We start from the raw sequence: 17,622 nt of genomic DNA, 5'->3' as shown, positions 1-17,622 counted from the left end.
GAAACGAGGCAGTGGGTCCCCGCGGCTCCAGGTCTCTCTGGGCAGAGTGAGCTCACACACACCCAGTGTAACCCGAGCCCGGCCCCTCCTACCCCGTGCGCGCCCCGGGCCGGTCGGGCAGGTCAGGGCGGTGCGCTCTGAGTCACCGGAATCTAGGTGGGGCGGGCGCCTCGCCCCCGCGGCCAGCCCCGAGCCGAGTCCTCCAGGAGCCGCCTCCCCGCGGCCTCCTCCCTTTTGTCGCGCTGCCGGCCCTCGAGGGTCACTCTCCGCCGCCGTCCAAGCCCCACGCGCTCCTCTCCTCTCCACCACCACCGTCGAGATGCTGGCCTGCGGCCTGGCCTGCGAGCGCTGCAGGTGGATCCTGCCCATGCTCCTGTTCAGCGCCATCATTTTCGACATCATCGCGTTGGCCGGCCGCGGATGGGTGGAGTTGAGCGATACCGGCCAGCAGTCCTCGCTGTGGTGGCGGTGTCATTCCGTGAGCAACTGCGAAAACCTCATGGACTTTGGTGAGTGCCGTCGCCTCCGTGAAGTCCTCCGGGCGGCTGCTGGGCGAGCGCCGGCGCCCTGGGAGTGCGGAAGTCGCCCTATGAGAATGGACTAAACAGGGTCGAGAAGGGACTGAACAGGGTCGGGGGTAATGGGTGATTCAACAAAAATCTCTTTAGAGCCTAGGTTCATACATCCGACCCGAACAAAATAAAGCAGTAGCAGCTTTCAGTGGCCAAAACCAGGCTCGACACTGGAAGAAAATAGCCCTAGTTCAAACTACGTTTATTCGCAGGGTCTGTCGGTACAGCAGAAGATGATTTCAGCCATTTGAAAAGGGTTTGATGAGTAAATGTAATGAACAAAGTATATTTTCTTGGAGACCTACTGAAATTTCTTCCCATTCCGCCACCTATTTTATAGCTTAAAATATGAAATATGCCTTATATTTTAAAATGTAAGTATTTAAAATGCGTACCTTCCCTCATGTTGCTGTATTATTCGTTTAACTTGAACTAAGTGAAAGCAGCTCTTCTTCCTTTAAAAAAGCCCTTTAAATCAAAGTTTCAGCAGGGAAGATTTCAGTAGATACTGCAGTGTTTAATGCTTCAGGCTAGTTCTTGTTAGAAGGAGTGTCTTTTGGGCTTAGGCCTGGCATTGCTGTTTAGAAAACTTTATTTTAATCTGATTTGAAATCTGAAAAGCAAACACATTTTCTACACCAGCGAAATGAAGCAGAGTTGACAATTTAATATATTGCAGATAGAGTATTTTATTTTTCCAGCATGGAGGAAGCCTCAGGGACTACCTGTTAACTATTACACGGCACTGGAGAGGAGCTTGCTCTGGGCCGGTACCCCCCCCTGCTTTCTCGTAGACGGGAAGAACAGCCGGGGTCTATCGTGATTAGCATTGTGGGAGGGGTCCGGGACAGGAGGGTTTAAGTATGAGAATAATCAGAAGCTTAAAGCCAACTACTACTGAATGGAGCCTTACCAACTGAGTTTAATAGTTTAAAACTGAGAAAGAAGGCTACCCTGCTTTTTTCCCCCCATTCTCTGCTAGGATCTTTGACTTGCCCCGCACCTCCAAAGTGGCCCAGGGCTTCAAACCAAACTCTGTTTATTTCTGGGACCCTGTATCAGGGGCTTGGTGCTTTATCTTATCTACTGTGGAATTATTTGGAAGTTCTCCCCAAAAATTTACCCCCCAAAGGAGGCATGGTTCTCCTTAGCAGGTAATAAAATGTAAAGACTAAATGGAATTCCTACTTTCCTTAAAGTCTGTGTTTTTCCTCTCTTAAAGCACAAACAGCACACCTGCCAGGGTTTGTATTACCCCAAGTCTTTTAGGTTTTTGAAGGGAATTAATTTCTTTGAAATAATATGTCTCTATCTTCTGGTTAAGATGCAACAGAGTTCAGTATCTTGTAGGGGATTTAATAGACTTGCTTAAAACAGGTGTGTTTTTAAACAGACTTTGATAATCGTATCTCACTGCAAAGACTAATACAGACCCAAAGAATATTCAGCGATCCTGGGCACATGAGTTAAGAAGGTTAGTGTGCCTCGGGGAGAAGGGTGCAGGCAGAACCTAGATCAGCACTATTGCTGGGACATGATCTGGCCTGCACAGCTCTGGCTGTGACCACAGCCCTCTTGTGAAAAACGCACAATGCAGTTTTTATTTTTCTTGATTTGCAGGATGAACTCACCTTCCTAGGGTGTGGCTCTTCTAACCTCAGGCTGATAGAGTGCTTTGATATAGAAGGGAGTAAGCAGGTTTTGTTTCTGTTTTCTAATTTTTTAATTAGACAGGAGTCTAAAGCATTAACTTTTTTTAATTGTAGAGAAAAGACAGATCCAGTGTACAGTTGATGTTTCAATTTGATATAGGAATTGGTCTTTAGAAAAGTTCGGTTTTCCAAGTGAGTCTTGAGGAATCTAGTACTGCCTTTGTGATGCAGCAAGACTGATTTTCATAAGTGGTCAGTGGCTTTCACATTCCAATTTGGTTGTTCCGGTGACCTTTGCAAAGATAATCAAGTGCCAAGAATGGGTTAGATGCGGCTTTTGCTCAAGCCCTAGAATCAAATCATGAATCTAGCACCCACTGTCATTAGGTGACCTTGGGAAGAAGAAAATGGCTATGATCTCACCAGGAGAGGTCCATCCCAGGCTATTGAAGTCAAAGATGAGTTGGAGTGATTATTATACTTCCACTCTGTCTCCTGCCATGGACTGTTGTCTAGTTTTGCCTCACAGGTGTAGAAATTGTGTATTCCTATCCCATAGGTTGATTATCTAGGCGTCTCTGAACTTTTGAGACTTTCAGATAGCTGCAGTTGGGCCTTGCCAAAAACAATATGTTCACATGAGGTCATATTTTATCTAAAATACAGTAAGCAGTTTACACATACTCCCACGTATGTACAACCACAACAAGGAATAAGGTTGATAGCTCTAATTAAAATGATATCTCAATATTGAGAATTAAGTGTGTATATCCACTTTTAAAAAAATTCTTGCTATGTGCTAGAAAATAAACCTTGTGATTTACCACTGTAAACTACAGTATTAAGAAAGTATACCTGTTTATTACAAAGTGCTTCACTATCTTTTTTATTTGCTGACATTTGTAACAATATGTTCATTTTGCTGGCAGGTATCAGCAATAATACTAAATAATAGAGACTTTTTATATAAAGGTAAATAGTTCCATAGAATTATGTAAAAAGCAGAATGTTATATTCTTCACTGTCATTAACTTTTTTTAAAAGAATTTCAGAACCATATCACCTCATTTTTCCTCATAAATGAATCAAATTAAACACTGAATATTTTCTTTTACATAATAGTAACAAATAAATAAATACAAATTCTTGTTTGAATTTTTTAAAAAGTCATGGTTTCTAGTCCTCAAAATTGGAAAAGAAAAATCTATATTTAAACATTGAAATGATCATTCAAATTTCATGTATAAAGAAAATGCAAAGTTAGGACTTCCCTGGTGGCACAGTGGTTAAGAATCCGCCTGCCAATGCAGGGCACACGGGTTCGAGCCCTGGTCCGGGAAGATCCCACATGCCGCGGAGCAACTAAGCCCGTGGGCCACAACTACGGAAGCCTGCGTGCCTAGAGCCCATGCTCCACAACAAGAGAAGCCACGGCAATGAGAAGCCCGCGTACTGCAACTAGAGAGAAAGCCTGCGCACAGCAACGAAGACCCAACGCAGCCAAAAATAAATAAATAAATAAAAGAAAATGCTAAATTAAATTTGAATCCATGTTCACAGATAGTATTTTTGCACTCCTGGCACCTTCTTTTACAGTTTTAAGAAAGAGTACATCAGGAGGATATTTTCAGCAGCAGAGATGTAGATTTCAAGTCCTAAGCAAGCTCCGACTTGTCAGGGTAGAGACTAATGAAGATAAGTTTATGCATAAATTACAGGGACAGTTGAGATGAATTTATGCTCCAAGAAGGACGGCGGGGAGTCAGTGTGGCAGCGTTGGAGAGCCTTTGCCTTGGATCTGAACTCAGAAGTGCAGAGCCTCATTTTTACCAAAGATACCACATTGAATGTTTTTTACATGAAATCAGCCTTGGATAAGTCGAAGAATCAGGTTAATATAGGAAATATTTTTAGATCATCTAGCCCTATGGTTCTTAAATGCACGAGAAATGAGAAAAATATCAATAAGTATGAAGTTAATAGTTTTACATTAGCCTAAATTCAACTTAAAAGATTTCATTTTGAGGTTATGTTCTTGTGGCTTTTTTGCAGAGGGGCAGGGTCAGGTATTCAAACGCTCTTATTTTATGAAATTAGGCATTAGTAGATAGACTAATCTTTGCGGGCATGTGTTCACATTCGTACATAGTAAAACAAAAAGTTGGACACTCTCAACTGATTTTCATAAGTAAAAAAATATATATGTTGATTTATAAAATCTAGACGTCTAGGAACCAGTGATCTTGACCAGTTTACTCCACATTTGCTGCACTTAGCACTACCAGAGAGCCTCAATTCCTGATTTGTCTTTTCTCCTTGTAAATGGCCAGAGGCTCCTAGACTATTAGAACTAGGAGAGATGAATAGTGCGCCTACTCAAGCTTTCTCCAAAGCCCACCTATCAGCATCGCCCGTGGCTGATCTGAGCTTCTTCCCGTTGTTCAGCAACTTAACTCAATTTTCTCCACGATGCAATTTGTTTAAAAGTACCCCTCTTACACCGACAAGAGGTGAAATGTGCTTCTCTGTAAATTCTTCTTTCCAGCCTTCTTCCAACGGACAGATTCTCAAACATTTGAGGGTAGATTCCAAATTTGCTGCTAGTTATCTTGTCTGAGTTCACACAGAATTTCCTGTATTTTCCCATCTTCCCGTGTAGGATAGTTTCCCCACTCAGACTTTAAAAGAAGGCCATAAAGGGGTAAAGTTCCATAAAAACCAATGGGAAAGGGTTATCATCTGGCTCAGTGTCAGGGGAAAATGTAGAGCATGTAAAGAATCTCACACCTACTGTGGAATTTCTCCCCAGAGACCCCAGCATCATTCCTCCTTTAAGCCATTCCTTTCCTGCCTTCCAAACCTTCGGCAGAATCATTCTTCCTGTGTCGATTTTTTTGGAGGCGTTTCTGAGTCATCCTCCAGATTTTTGCTACTTGTGTGTTACAGACCAGCAGCATCGGCATTATCTGGGAGGTTACGGGATACTCAGCATCTCAGACCTCACCTACTGAATTGGAATCTGTATTTTAACAAGGTCCCCGGGTGATTCATAAGCACTTTTAAGTTTCAGAAGCACTGGCCTGTATTACTGTCGATCTCCTCATTGACTACGCAACAGTCTTTTTGAATATATCATCCACCCATGTTTATATTTATTTGTAGATAGCATCTTTTTTTTTTGAACCTGGAGGATATATATATATATATATATATATATATATATATATATATATATATATATATATTTATTTATTTATTTATTGGAGTATAATTGCTTTACAATGGTGTGTTAGTTTCTGCTTTATAACAAAGTGAATCAGCTATGCATATACATATAGTCCCATATCTCCTCCCTCTTGCATCTCCCTCCCACCCTCCTTATCCCACCCCTCTAGGTGGTCACAAAATAGCATCTTTTTTATTTTTTCACTTATGGTCTTGTCCAGTTTTCAGTTCTGCTTGTGTATGACATAAAGAACTTTATAGAAACAATAGGAAGGAATCTGACAAAATCTTGTATTCACTGGGTAGGGCTTTCTGTATTGTTCAGAGATGAATCCTTTGTTTTGGAAAGGAACCACCCTCTAGTTGGGTGACAATTTGGAATCTGCAGGGCACTGAGTAAGGGGCTAGGCCACAGACCGTTTTGGTCAATGTTTGGTGCCCACATGTAAAACTACTGAAGAATGCAGCAAATCCATTAAAAGAAATACTAATTTGGGGTGAAAAAGTAGTGACAGTCTCCAAAATATCACCCATGATATAGCAGTAGTGCTCTCCTTGTCTTAAAATAAAAGTTATTTATTTTTTCTTTTCACAAACTTAACTTTGATTTATGGTTTCTAGCTTGATATTCAAGGTATTTATTTATTTTTACTTTTATTGCTCTTTTCTTATCAGTCGATCTTACTGGTCTTTTCCCAGCTGTATTTGCCTTGTAACATCATGTTTTAGTATATAATCTCTGGAAAAACATATAGCATTATCCCTCATACAAAAAACTTAAAAACATTTTTTAGAAAAAATTCAGAATTTCATTAGTAACCAGTGAATGGTTTCCATGTTGTTGACTTAATGTTGAATCTTTGCAAGCAATAGCAAAATCTGATAAGCCATTCATTACCTACGTGGATCTTTAATGAATCTTATCTAAAAGTGGATTTATAATGTTGCTGGTTTCTTTGATAACATAAATTTCTTCAAGTGGTACTTAGAAAATAAACTTAGGACAGAATAAATTATATATATATATGAAACATGTTTCAGGGAAACATATATGTTTCCCTTAAGGAAACAAAACAAACAAACAACATTCCTACACAGAAACTCTGTTTACCTGGAATGCAGCATGCTTTTGTGGTCTCAATTCAGAGAAAGATAATTGACAATGAGAATCCTTCCCCAATCCCCAATCCCCTACACACGCACACACACACACACACACACACATTCTGCTTATTTGAATTTAATGATATTTTTAAATTGAATTTAATGATTGGCAGTAACCATGAAAAAAATCTATAGAAATGAGACTATAATTGACAGCAGGTCACATACTGAAAGTTACATGCTCCTTTCTGGCAGTGCTGCAATCTGTTTTTATAAGGAGATTAATCATCTATCTTAGTTGTTCTCAGATTTTAGTATGGATGTAAGAAATACCAGTAAAATGCAGATTAGGAAAGGCAGAAATTTAGTGTATAAAATATTAATGAAGGACAGACTTGTCTTCAGAATCGATGAAGATGGACTGTCTTCAAAGAACTGAGGACCATCTGTTGATGTTGAATCATGAAAGAAGTAGCTTCAAGATAAGTTTTAAAAATTGATGTTTTTCCACTGAGGCTGGTAAATAGGGTACAATTTAGACCAAGGTATAATATAAAAATATAAATATATAGTTCCCGAAGGGTTGGGTAAATTTATAGATATTGGACTCATTCTGGGTGATTAAGGGAGACCAAAGGCACTTAGCCTACAGATTTATCTTAAGTTTTCAAAATGTATGTGATGGAGAATTGCCATGTTGTTAGTCTACATGGCTGTTGGTTCCCTTCTCAGGCAGAATATTGGGCTGGGAGGACCCTGCTCAGACCTGGTAGGATCCATCTCATCATCTTACAACAAAATAGTCACTGACATGAGACAGCAGATTGCCTTCCTTGTTATCCATCAGTCAGGACCTTCAAAACCATGTCAAGATTTGTACCTTAAATGATAGTTAAGTGAATCAATGTGGGTGTTTCCACTCTCAAGGAGCAGGTTTTACACGTTCTACTTCCAAGGCAGCCTTTCTCCAGACAGACTGTTGCTTAACTTTCCATTTTGATTTTTCTTTAGACTCAGCATTTTAAATAAGACGCTAATTGAGTTGATTTAACATAACATAGGAAAAGTTCTTTAAATGATCTGTTTATATTTACATTCACCTGTTGGTTTTAGGTTAGGTGAATTGGCTTACTATTTCTTTTATTTAATTCCTTTCAAGTACCTGAAACTAAATGTAAATTACACCTTAGCGGTAATGTCAGCGGAAGCAGTAATAGCAATAATCTAACTTTGTATAACTTTTTATTTCCTCAAATAAACAGGTAAAATGATTGATGTTACTCTTTATAGCAACATCATACATAATTTATTTAGCTATACTTTAAAAACCTTAATCTGTGATTATCAAAGTTTGATTACTAAATATGTTCCCTGTTAGGAGGTTTCTCCTGTTTTTATTGAAAACTCACATTCTGCTCTACAATTGATCTTCACTGTTTGCATTCCTCTGTATGGCTTATATAGCTGTGTTGCCTTTGCATTGAACAGTTTCAAACATGTGAACTCACCTTAAAAGGAAAACTCAGTGTCTGCTTATTGGAATTTAATGATTGTATTTAATTGAATTTAATGATTGGCAGTAGCCATGCAAAAATCTACAGACATGAGACTGTATTTGACAGTGGGTCACATACTGAAAGTTACGTGCTCCTTTTTGGCAATGTTGCAACTGTTTTTATAAGAAGATTGATCATCTCTCTTAGTTGTTCTCAAACTTTAGTATAAATGTAAGAAATACCAGTAAAATGCATATTCCTTTACAACTCTGATTCAGTGTGTCTGGAGGGATGCATAGGAATCCATACTTTTTTTTTTTTTTTTTGCGGTACGCAGGCCTCTCACTGCTGTGGCCTCTCCCGTTGCGGAGCACAGGCTCCAGATGCGCAGGCCCAGTGGCCATGGCTCACGGGCCCAGCCACTCTGCGGCATGTGGGATCCTCCCGGACCGGGGCACGAACCCGTGTCCCCTGCATCAGCAGGCGGACTCTCAACCACTGCGCCACCAGGGAAGCCCGGAATCCATACTTTTTATAAGCACCACTGATGATTTGGAGTCAGTGGTTTATGGGCTAGACTTCGAGATGGTCTGATTAATTAATGTTCTTTCCAAAGCACGGTCCCTTTTCTCTGGAAAGTTACCTTACTCGAAGGACAAGGCAAAAGTGAGAAAAGAGACTTACTCAATCTCACATTTTGGCTTTATCCATGTCTATTTTAAAATAAAACATTTCTATTTTACCTTGGTCTTACTGATCTCACAGGAAGAGCAAGACATGGAGGAAAGTAATAAAAATTATAAACATAAAACTAGGCCCACTCAGGTACTGTCATGACGCCATCCTGACCAGTGCCACTAAGGGGTAATTTGTGTGAAAACATGTATTTGAGCATGTAAAAAACATTGAGCATGTGTCGTTTCCTGAATTACCTATTATACCCCAGTCATCCCTGACTCTACTAGATGAAGATTTGTGGGGAGTGTGGAGGCTAGAGAAGGGAACAGGGGAGCTCAGCCCAGGTTTGTCTCTAACAGTTGAAGATGTAAACATGCAGTGGAGAACTGAGGAAGAGTCTTCATGTGACAGTGTAGAACCTTGAGAAGGTCGAATAAAGTGAAAACTTGAGGTACTGGAGAAAGTCATAGGAATACATGAGGACATTTTTGAACAGAGAGGGCTGGAGAATTAATAGCTCCATGACTTTTCACACAAGAGCTCTCATCCTCACAGTGATCTTGAAAGAAGGCATTTTAGCCTTGGTTAACAGATGAGCAGACTGACAGTGGCTAATAGGTAACAGAGGCAGGGGATAAACGAGGGCAAGCTGGCCCCCAAGCCCTTGTTCTTTCTGCTAGTCCTTATCTTTGTCTAATATTGACCAGTCCAATGACCCCAAATTAAGTCAGGATGTTTGCCAGCCAAGCTCGGTTAAAGCTTGAGTAAAACCAGTGCCAAGGTCCACGCATCTCTCCTTTTCAAATGCAATAAAGAGAAATAGGTTAAGGGTGCATGTTCATCCATTAATGAATGAGTGGGTAATCATAATGTGGGCTATCCATACAATAGAATAATTATTGGTCATAAAAAGGAATGCAGTCCTAATCCATGCTGCTCCAACATGGGTGAACCTTGAAGACATTATGCTAAGTGAAAGCGTAAGACAGTCACAAAGGCCACATAGTATATAATTCCATTTATATGAAATGTCCAGAATAAGCAAATTTATAGAGACAGAAAGTAGATCAGAAGCTGAAGGAAGGGAGGAGGAGAAAGGCACTGCTAACGGTCATGGGGTTTCTCTTTGGGGTGATGAAAATTTTGGAATTGTAAGTGGTGATGGTTGCACAACCCTGTGAATAGAGTGAAAACTACAGAACTGTACACTTTAAATGGATGAATTTTCTAGTATGTAAATTATATCTTAAAAAAAAAAAAAAGAGTCCTGTTCTGGATTCAGACAGTCTGGAAATCAAACTTGGCTGCCAGCTGTGTGGCTATGGGCAGGTTATCTGGACTCTCAAAGGCTTAGTATAATCTCACTTCTAAAATAGAAATGATAACAGAGTGGGAACCTTAAAAAGTTATTGTGAGGATTCAGGTTGCTAAGGCATGGCGGGTTCTTAGCCCCGTGCCTGGCACAGAGCGATTACTTCCTACATGTCAGTCACTACCTCTAGAGAGAAGGTTGTGTGGGAAAAGATTTTACAAATCAGTGCAGTTTGAACAATAATTATTGGCTGGAATCCTTAGCTTGGGAGTCATGACTCTTCTCTTCCCACAGGAGCAGAGCAGAATGACCCAGGGCTAGAGCTGCCCATGTAGATCTTCAAACCTAGAACTCAATTTCCACCTCATCCTTATTGTTTTTAGGGCCCATGTCAATAATTGAGAATTATTGTGCAATAAATTCTGAATACTTCACAAGTTAAAATTTAGGCAAAAATTTAGAAATGTTGTTTGCACCTAAACTTGTTATAAAAAGCACAGCTAGCTACTTTACAATTAAATTGTTTTATTTTATATCTCTGTCTAGTCATAAGTACTATGAGTTTTCAATAATTATTTTTGCATGGGACCAAACCTTAATATGGAACCAAGATCCTTTTAAAGGTATTTGAAACAGTTCCTGAAGAGATTGTAATTTGGATTGTTCCATAGTAAAAATGTTGTTTACTGTGGTCATGTTATAGTAGAACTTGAGTGACTCTTTTAAATATACCTGTTTGTATGCCAGTTTATTAAATGAGATACAGTTTAATGTAGTTTACTTTTCATTTCGGAGGTATAAACATTTGCCCCAAAACCGAGGGGATAAGGCATTACTGCATATCAGTATGTTAACGTCCTACCTATGAATTGCCTATTCTTCCCTTAAAATATGGAGATGCTTAAGTATTGTCTAAAGAAAAACTGTTCTTCCACCCAAATACAATTAGTAGAAAGAAAAAAAAAAACCCCATTGATGCTTTGATAAGTAATTTTTAAATTTGGCTTGTCTGTCTCACTAATTGCTGTTTCTTTCTTATAGCGTGGGGAAGAGCAGCTGCCGCCATGCTCTTCTGTGGCTTCACCATCCTGGTGATCTGTTTCATCCTGTCTTTCTTTGCCTTCTGCGGATCCCAAATGCTTGTCTTCCTGAGAATGATTGGAAGCCTCCTGGCCCTGGCTGGTAAGACTGTGCGCCAGCAATCCTTTCTTCCTATCTGCAGGGGACATCAATATAATAATGTCCACGCCGCAAAGATCTCTGGCAATACGGTTCCTGATCTGTTCTCGGAAAATGGGTCGCCAAAGGCAGAAGTAACAGAGGAGAGATGTATTTTAAGAGCTGGATCCCTTTTATCCTCTGCCTGAGACAGCGTTCCATGCCCCCCATCCAAGTGAGGAAGGTCATCACTCTACCTGCTGCTATCTCTTGTAGATGACCCCATGTCCTTGACACCCCTGCCCCGAGGGACCAGGGCTGGAAGTGCAGTGTCTCCATAGTGGTCCCAGGCTGGCCTCCCATGAGCCCCATGCCTGAGGGGACTGGAATGTCCCTGAACCATTGCACTTGTTGAAGGCGTTCTGCAGTCTTAGGATGTGGTGGGTCACAGAAGGGTTTTCTGCAGTGGGGATGGGGGATCTGGGAGGGACCAGATCTGGAATTGCCTCTTTGCAGCTTAGAGCCAGGGTTGGGGGATGGGAAACTTAGTTATGCAGCTGGGTGGGGCTCGGAGAGAACATTTATTAAGGGAATATAAGAACTAGGAATCTAGGAGCAAGAATCTAGAGGCAAGAATTATTTGAAATTTTAGGTGGGCACCTGGCAGTAGGGAAGTCTGCCAAAGGAGCAGGACCCCAGCCACAGAGCTGGATTTAGATGCAAATCTGGATTTCCTGAGGAGGGGAAAGAAGAAGAAGATGCTGATAAGGGCAAAGCGAGGCGGCCATAGTCCATTTCTCAAGCTACCAACTTAGGCTCATGGAACCAAAGCCGAAGTCCAGCCACAGACCTGGGGTATAAATACACAGTGAGCATATGGTTTTGGAAACAAGTCAGAAGCCTTGTAACTAGAGGGGTCCACAGGATCAAGCCTGAGCCTGAGTGGGACCACTGTGCGCAGGGTTCCCTGAGTACAAAGAAGATGATGGCAGGATCTAGGGCGGGGTAAGTGAGGAGCAAAAAGGCCCTGGCTGGGAGGAAGGAGGTAGCCTCCGAGAACCAGCCAGTGCAGCTCTAACCGTCCCCTGTACATTTAAACATGTCTCTTGATTCAAAATAAAGTTTACTCGAGTGTTCCTCACGTTTCAAACTTTGCTTTTGGAATAATATTTTAGAATCAGAAATGGCTAGGAATCACAAAACATATGAAGAATCTTGTTGAATCCCACCTCCACTTTTTTTATTTTTTATTTTTTTTATTTTTTTATTTTTTAATTTTTTTTGCGGTACGCGGGCCTCCCACTGCTGCGGCCTCTCCCGTTGCGGAGCACAGGCTCCGGACGCGCAGGCCCAGCGGCCACGGCCCACGGGCCCAGCCGCTCCGCGGCATGTGGGATCCTCCTGGTCCGGGGCACGAACCCGCGTGCCCTGCATCGGCAGGCGGACTCTCAACCACTGTGCCACCAGGGAAGCCCCCACCTCCACTTTTATTTGGTGTTTTGTAGTTGAAATTTACAAGACCTTATCAAAGAAACAATGTGATGTAGCTTCCTATCACATGTCTTAGAAGACTAGGTAGATGCCTATATAAATCACCATTAGAAATAACACTATGACATTAACGTTCATTGAAAAATCCTTTATGACCCATCAATTCCACTTCTAGGTATATATCCAAAAGAACCAAAAGCAGGGATTTGAATAGGTACTTGTATGTCCATGTTCATAGCAGCATTATTCACAATAGCCAAAAGGTGGAAACAACCCAAGTGTTCAGCAGCAGATAAATATATAAACAAAATGTAGTCTATACATAAAATGGAATATCATTCAGCCATAAAAAGGAATGAAATTTTGATGTGAGCTACAACATGGACGGACCGTGAAAACATTATGCTGAAAGAAATAAGGTAGATACAGGATGAATATTTTATGATTTCACTTGTATGAAATACCTGGAAGAGGCAAATTCACAGAGACGGAAAGTCGATGAGAGCTTACCAGCAGCCGAGGCGAGGGGGTAGTGGGTACACACTGTGGATGTTGAAAATGTTTTAGGTATGGATAGTGGTGATGATTACACAACATTGTGAATGTATTTAATGCCACTGAATCGAACACTTAGCAAATGGTTAAAATGATAAATATTATGTTGAGTGTATTTTACCAAAATTAAAAGAAATTCTAGTAAAATTCTTCTGTCTACCTTAACATTAAAACATTAACATCTAGTAATTGCCATCTCTAGCTAACAGGGTTGCAGGAGTTATTGTAAAAAAAACTCATTCTGGTGAGTTTTGATAGATAAACAGCTGAACTGTCCTGCTTAACCCCGTGTTCTCATTTTACAATTTAATTCTCCTCTTCTTCAAAGTTGGACAAGTGGAATGGGAAATGTTTAATAGAAAAATAAAAAGCCTAGAAATCTCAATACATTTTTAGTGGTAATAATGTTGAATAAGCCCTACTTGATTTTTAAGATATATTTCATAACAATTATTTTTAATTTGATATATATTATTGGGTTAAAATCAGAATAATTGAACACCGATACAATTTAGATTTTGTAAAAATTCATCCAAACCATTACAAGAACTTTATGTGATGAACCAAAATGGGTGAATAACAATGTTTAACATTTATTACTAGGCATATTAGAGAAAAATGCAGAGAAGTGTTCCTTTTGTGTCATACACAATGATTTGCCGAAAATGACAAACTTAACTAGTGAGACTTCGTTATTTAAACTAGACAGAAAGCGGGACTTCCCTCGTGGTCCAGTGGGTAAGACTCTGCACTCCCAGTGCAGGGGGCCCAGGTTTGATCCTTGGTGGGGGAACTAGATCCCACATGCATGCTGCAACTAAGAGTTTGCATGTTGCAACTAAGAAGACCACATGCCACAACTAAGAGTCCGCATGCCACAACTGGAAAAAAAAAATCCTGCATGCCGCAACTAAGACCTGGTGCAGCCAAAATAAATAAATAAATATTTAAAAATAAATAAATAAAGTAGACAGGAACCAGAGAAATATTTAAGATCTGCACTAAGATTGCCCTTCATAAGTTGCCAAAGAAGAACATTTTAAGTTGGGAAATAGAAGCAACAAATCGAGATGTGGAAACATCTACAGCCTTTCTAGTAATTAAAAAAAAAAAAAAGAAAACTAGTTAAGGGTATATCTGTGGAGCTAGTAGAAAAAAATTAAGGTGAAAGAAAAGTGGTGGTGAGGACTATTCACTCCCTGACATACTCCTGGGAGCTCAGCCAGCTGATCGCTCTTTGTGAAGAGTAGCGTCTGAGTGTCACAGAGCTAAAATCTGCTTATACCCAAAGTCATGGCAATGCACATACTAAATACTAGGTAAAAAATGCATAGCATAGCATGTGTATACTCATTACAGCTTTATAGAATTATGCATGTGCATTGAAAAAGACTACAAAGTAGATTTAATAAATTCCTTTTATTTTTAAGCAATGTAAATTGTTAATACATGATTAATAATAATTGTAATAATGTGACTCATATCAAAGAGTTTAGAAAGTTTTTTGACATATGTTTTCCTTCCCGTATCTTCCCTTTCACTTTTTTTTTTTTTTTTTTTCGCGGTACGCGGGCCTCTCACTGCTGTGGCCTCTCCCGTTGCGGAGCACAGGCTCCGGACGCACAGGCTCAGCGGCCATGGCTCACGGGCCCAGCCGCTCCGCGGCATGTGGGATCTTCCCGGACCGGGGCACGAACCCGTGTCCCCTGCATCGGCAGGCGGACTCTCAACCACTGCACCACCAGGGAAGCCCCCCTTTCACTTTTTAAAGCACTGTGGTTATTCCCCTCTTTTACTTCTATTCCCCCAGGCTGGAATGCTCTTCTTCCTGACCTCCATCTCTTCATTTCTATTTCTTCTTCAGATTCCCCCTTCCTCTGCAGGCTTTTCTGCTGATTCTCCCATTGATCATTCGCATCATTGATTCATTGTTTCATTTAGTCATTTATTTATTGAATGAATATTCCTCTATCTGTGTCTGTGTGTGCATACACACATATATATATGTACATATATGTTTTATTTTGCTAACACTGATAATATTAACTTATGTTTGGCACAGGAAAAGCAAAGATGAAAAAGTAGGCTCTCCTCTAACCTCTTGCTTTCTATTGCACACCACAATTCGGCACGTTTTACTTTAGTATATATAATGCTTACATAGGTACATGAATCTCTAATTTTCTGTCTGTATTTCATATACTCAGTATTCTACCTAGTGCCAGGTATCTCTGACACACAATATTCAGTCATCTTTTTTGGCTTATGATTAACTAGACTCCCCCAGCCCCTTTTATCAGCATTATTTAGGTGGATTTAATACTTATTTTAAGGCAAAAATGTTGTGGAAGGGGAAATAATCTGTTGTTACCATGCATTCATTCATTCATACATTCATACTTTGTATTTTTTTTTCCTTCCTTTTAGCTGTGTTCCAGATCATCAGCCTGGTAGTTTACCCTGTGAAGTACAACGAGACCTTTAACAACTCTGGTGGCATTTACATCTATAGCTGGGCCTACGGCTTTGGGTGGGCGGCTACGATTATCCTGATTGGCTGTTCCTTCTTCTTCTGTTGCCTCCCCAACTATGCAGATGACCTGCTGGGCAATGCCAAGCCCAGGTACTTCTACACATCTCCCTAAAGTGGGGAATGAGCAGAAGAACATCACTGCTGCTGAGATGGATTCCAGATAAAGAAACTGTTTCCCCCGGAATACTCTGAACCTATGTTTGGGGCAGTGTTCATATCATTAAACTATAGTCAAAATGCTAAAATACTTCGGGAGAGAATATTTCTTAAATAGTTTTAGAGTTTCATATTCATCTTTTATCTATGATTTATAGACTTAAACAAGACTTAACTTCTTTTAATTAATTACCTAATTACTAATATGCCAGTGTTTCCTTATATCTAGCCATACCATTTATATTGCATTTGTAAAAGAATATGAGACCAAAACTAACCACATAATTTATAAGGTAAAAATGAGAAGGCTTCAAAGATTTGAGTAATCTGGTCAGGTTTCTGTTTTTCCCAGATGGAATGAACTGGGTCTATTAAGGACTAAGGAGAAGAGGAAGATATTGGTAAAAATTGCCAGTGACCAAATATTCTAAAAGAAATGCAAAAAATAAATATTTTTTCAAACCTTCAGCTATTTAAAGAAGCAAAATCATTTCCTAAATGCATATCATTTATGAGAATTTCTAATTAACATCATGAATAATTGATTTGGGGCTAAGCTTCCCGTTAACTTGGTATGGCATCCAGGAAAGTATTCTTTCATAGCCAAAGCCTGTTGCAGTAATAAGACCTCCTTAAGTAGTGAAATCTTAAGATGAAATTTTCTCTTTTAAAGTGGTTTGTAGGGTTGGGGTGTGGTAAAGTGCTACTAATAATTCTGCGCTGTTTGGTGTCTATATGTTCTAGACTAGGGTAGACTGGATTAAAAGATGGACTGGTCTAATTTGTCGTAACCTCTAGGTAGGATTAGTTTGTTCAGTAAACCATGAGGAGGGCCATTCCCGTCACAAAAGTAACATTAAAACAGCCTAAAGAGAAGAAATGGCTTGAATTTTTCACCTTAGGCTTGACCAGGCTCTAATCATGTAGACACAGCTTCTGATAGATTGCAGCTGTAAGCAAAAACTCAAATACGGTTAAAAACCTGGTTTCCCTTGGTAAACAGATTAAAAATATCTGAGGTAAAACATGCAACAGGAGAATTCAGGGATGTGGGATTTCTCTGAATGGCAAATATGATACATCACATGGATCTTTTAAAAAATATTTGTACGTATATAATGAAAACCAATTCATTTTATGTATCAAATTATTATCTTGTAAGTTGTAAAAATAAGCAGTTGCAGTTTTCATTATGAATTTTTCCCAATAAACCAGGTGTTCTAATCTTGTATCTAGTTTGCAGTTTTTTTGGTTTTGCTTCTCAGCCCCCGCTCCCCCCACCCACCGCCAATCTGAGGAAGGGGATTTTTTTTTTTAACATCTTTATTGGAGTATAATTGCTTTACAATGTTCTGTTGGTTTCTGCTGTATAACAAAGTGAATCAGCTATACATATACATATATCTCCATATCCCCTCCCTCTTGCGTCTCCCTCCCTGCCACCCTCCCTATCCCACCCCTCTAGGTGGTCACAAAGCATCGAGCTGATCTCTCTGTGCTATGCGGCTGCTTCCCACTAGCTATCTATTTTACGTTTGGTAGTGTATATATGTCCATGCCACTCTCTCACTTCGTCCCAGCTTACCCTTCCCCCTCCCCGTGTCCTCAAGTCCATTCTCTACATCTGCGTCTTTATTCCTGTCCTACCCCTAGGTTCTTCAGAACCATTTTTTTCCCACTTAGATTCTAT

General features: G+C 40.1%; 1 protein-coding gene across 1 annotated transcript; it reads left to right on the top strand.

The window, feature by feature from the left end:
- The first annotated feature begins 246 nt into the window (after positions 1 to 246).
- Positions 247 to 17,163, top strand: PERP (p53 apoptosis effector related to PMP22). Its single transcript, XM_079716600.1, has 3 exons — positions 247 to 509; positions 11,081 to 11,221; positions 15,671 to 17,163. Exons 1-3 carry the CDS (start codon positions 320 to 322, stop codon positions 15,886 to 15,888), a joined length of 549 nt encoding a protein of 182 aa, XP_079572726.1. The 5' UTR covers positions 247 to 319; the 3' UTR covers positions 15,889 to 17,163.
- Positions 17,164 to 17,622: the final 459 nt, after the last annotated feature.

This window comes from Hyperoodon ampullatus (assembly GCF_949752795.1).
Source record: "Hyperoodon ampullatus genome assembly, chromosome: 12".
Taxonomy (NCBI): domain Eukaryota; kingdom Metazoa; phylum Chordata; class Mammalia; order Artiodactyla; family Ziphiidae; genus Hyperoodon; species Hyperoodon ampullatus.
Note: the sequence above shows the minus strand (reverse complement) of the source record. Positions and strands in the feature narration are given on the sequence as shown.

Excerpts from the sequence above, each read along its gene's own strand:
- PERP (XM_079716600.1), top strand. The coding sequence starts at position 320 with ATGCTGGCCTGCGGCCTGGCCTGCGAGCGCTGCAGGTGGATCCTGCCC. Across the intron at positions 510-11,080 it reads CGAAAACCTCATGGACTTTG|CGTGGGGAAGAGCAGCTGCC; the intron begins GTGAGTGCCGTC and ends TCTTTCTTATAG. Across the intron at positions 11,222-15,670 it reads AAGCCTCCTGGCCCTGGCTG|CTGTGTTCCAGATCATCAGC; the intron begins GTAAGACTGTGC and ends CCTTCCTTTTAG.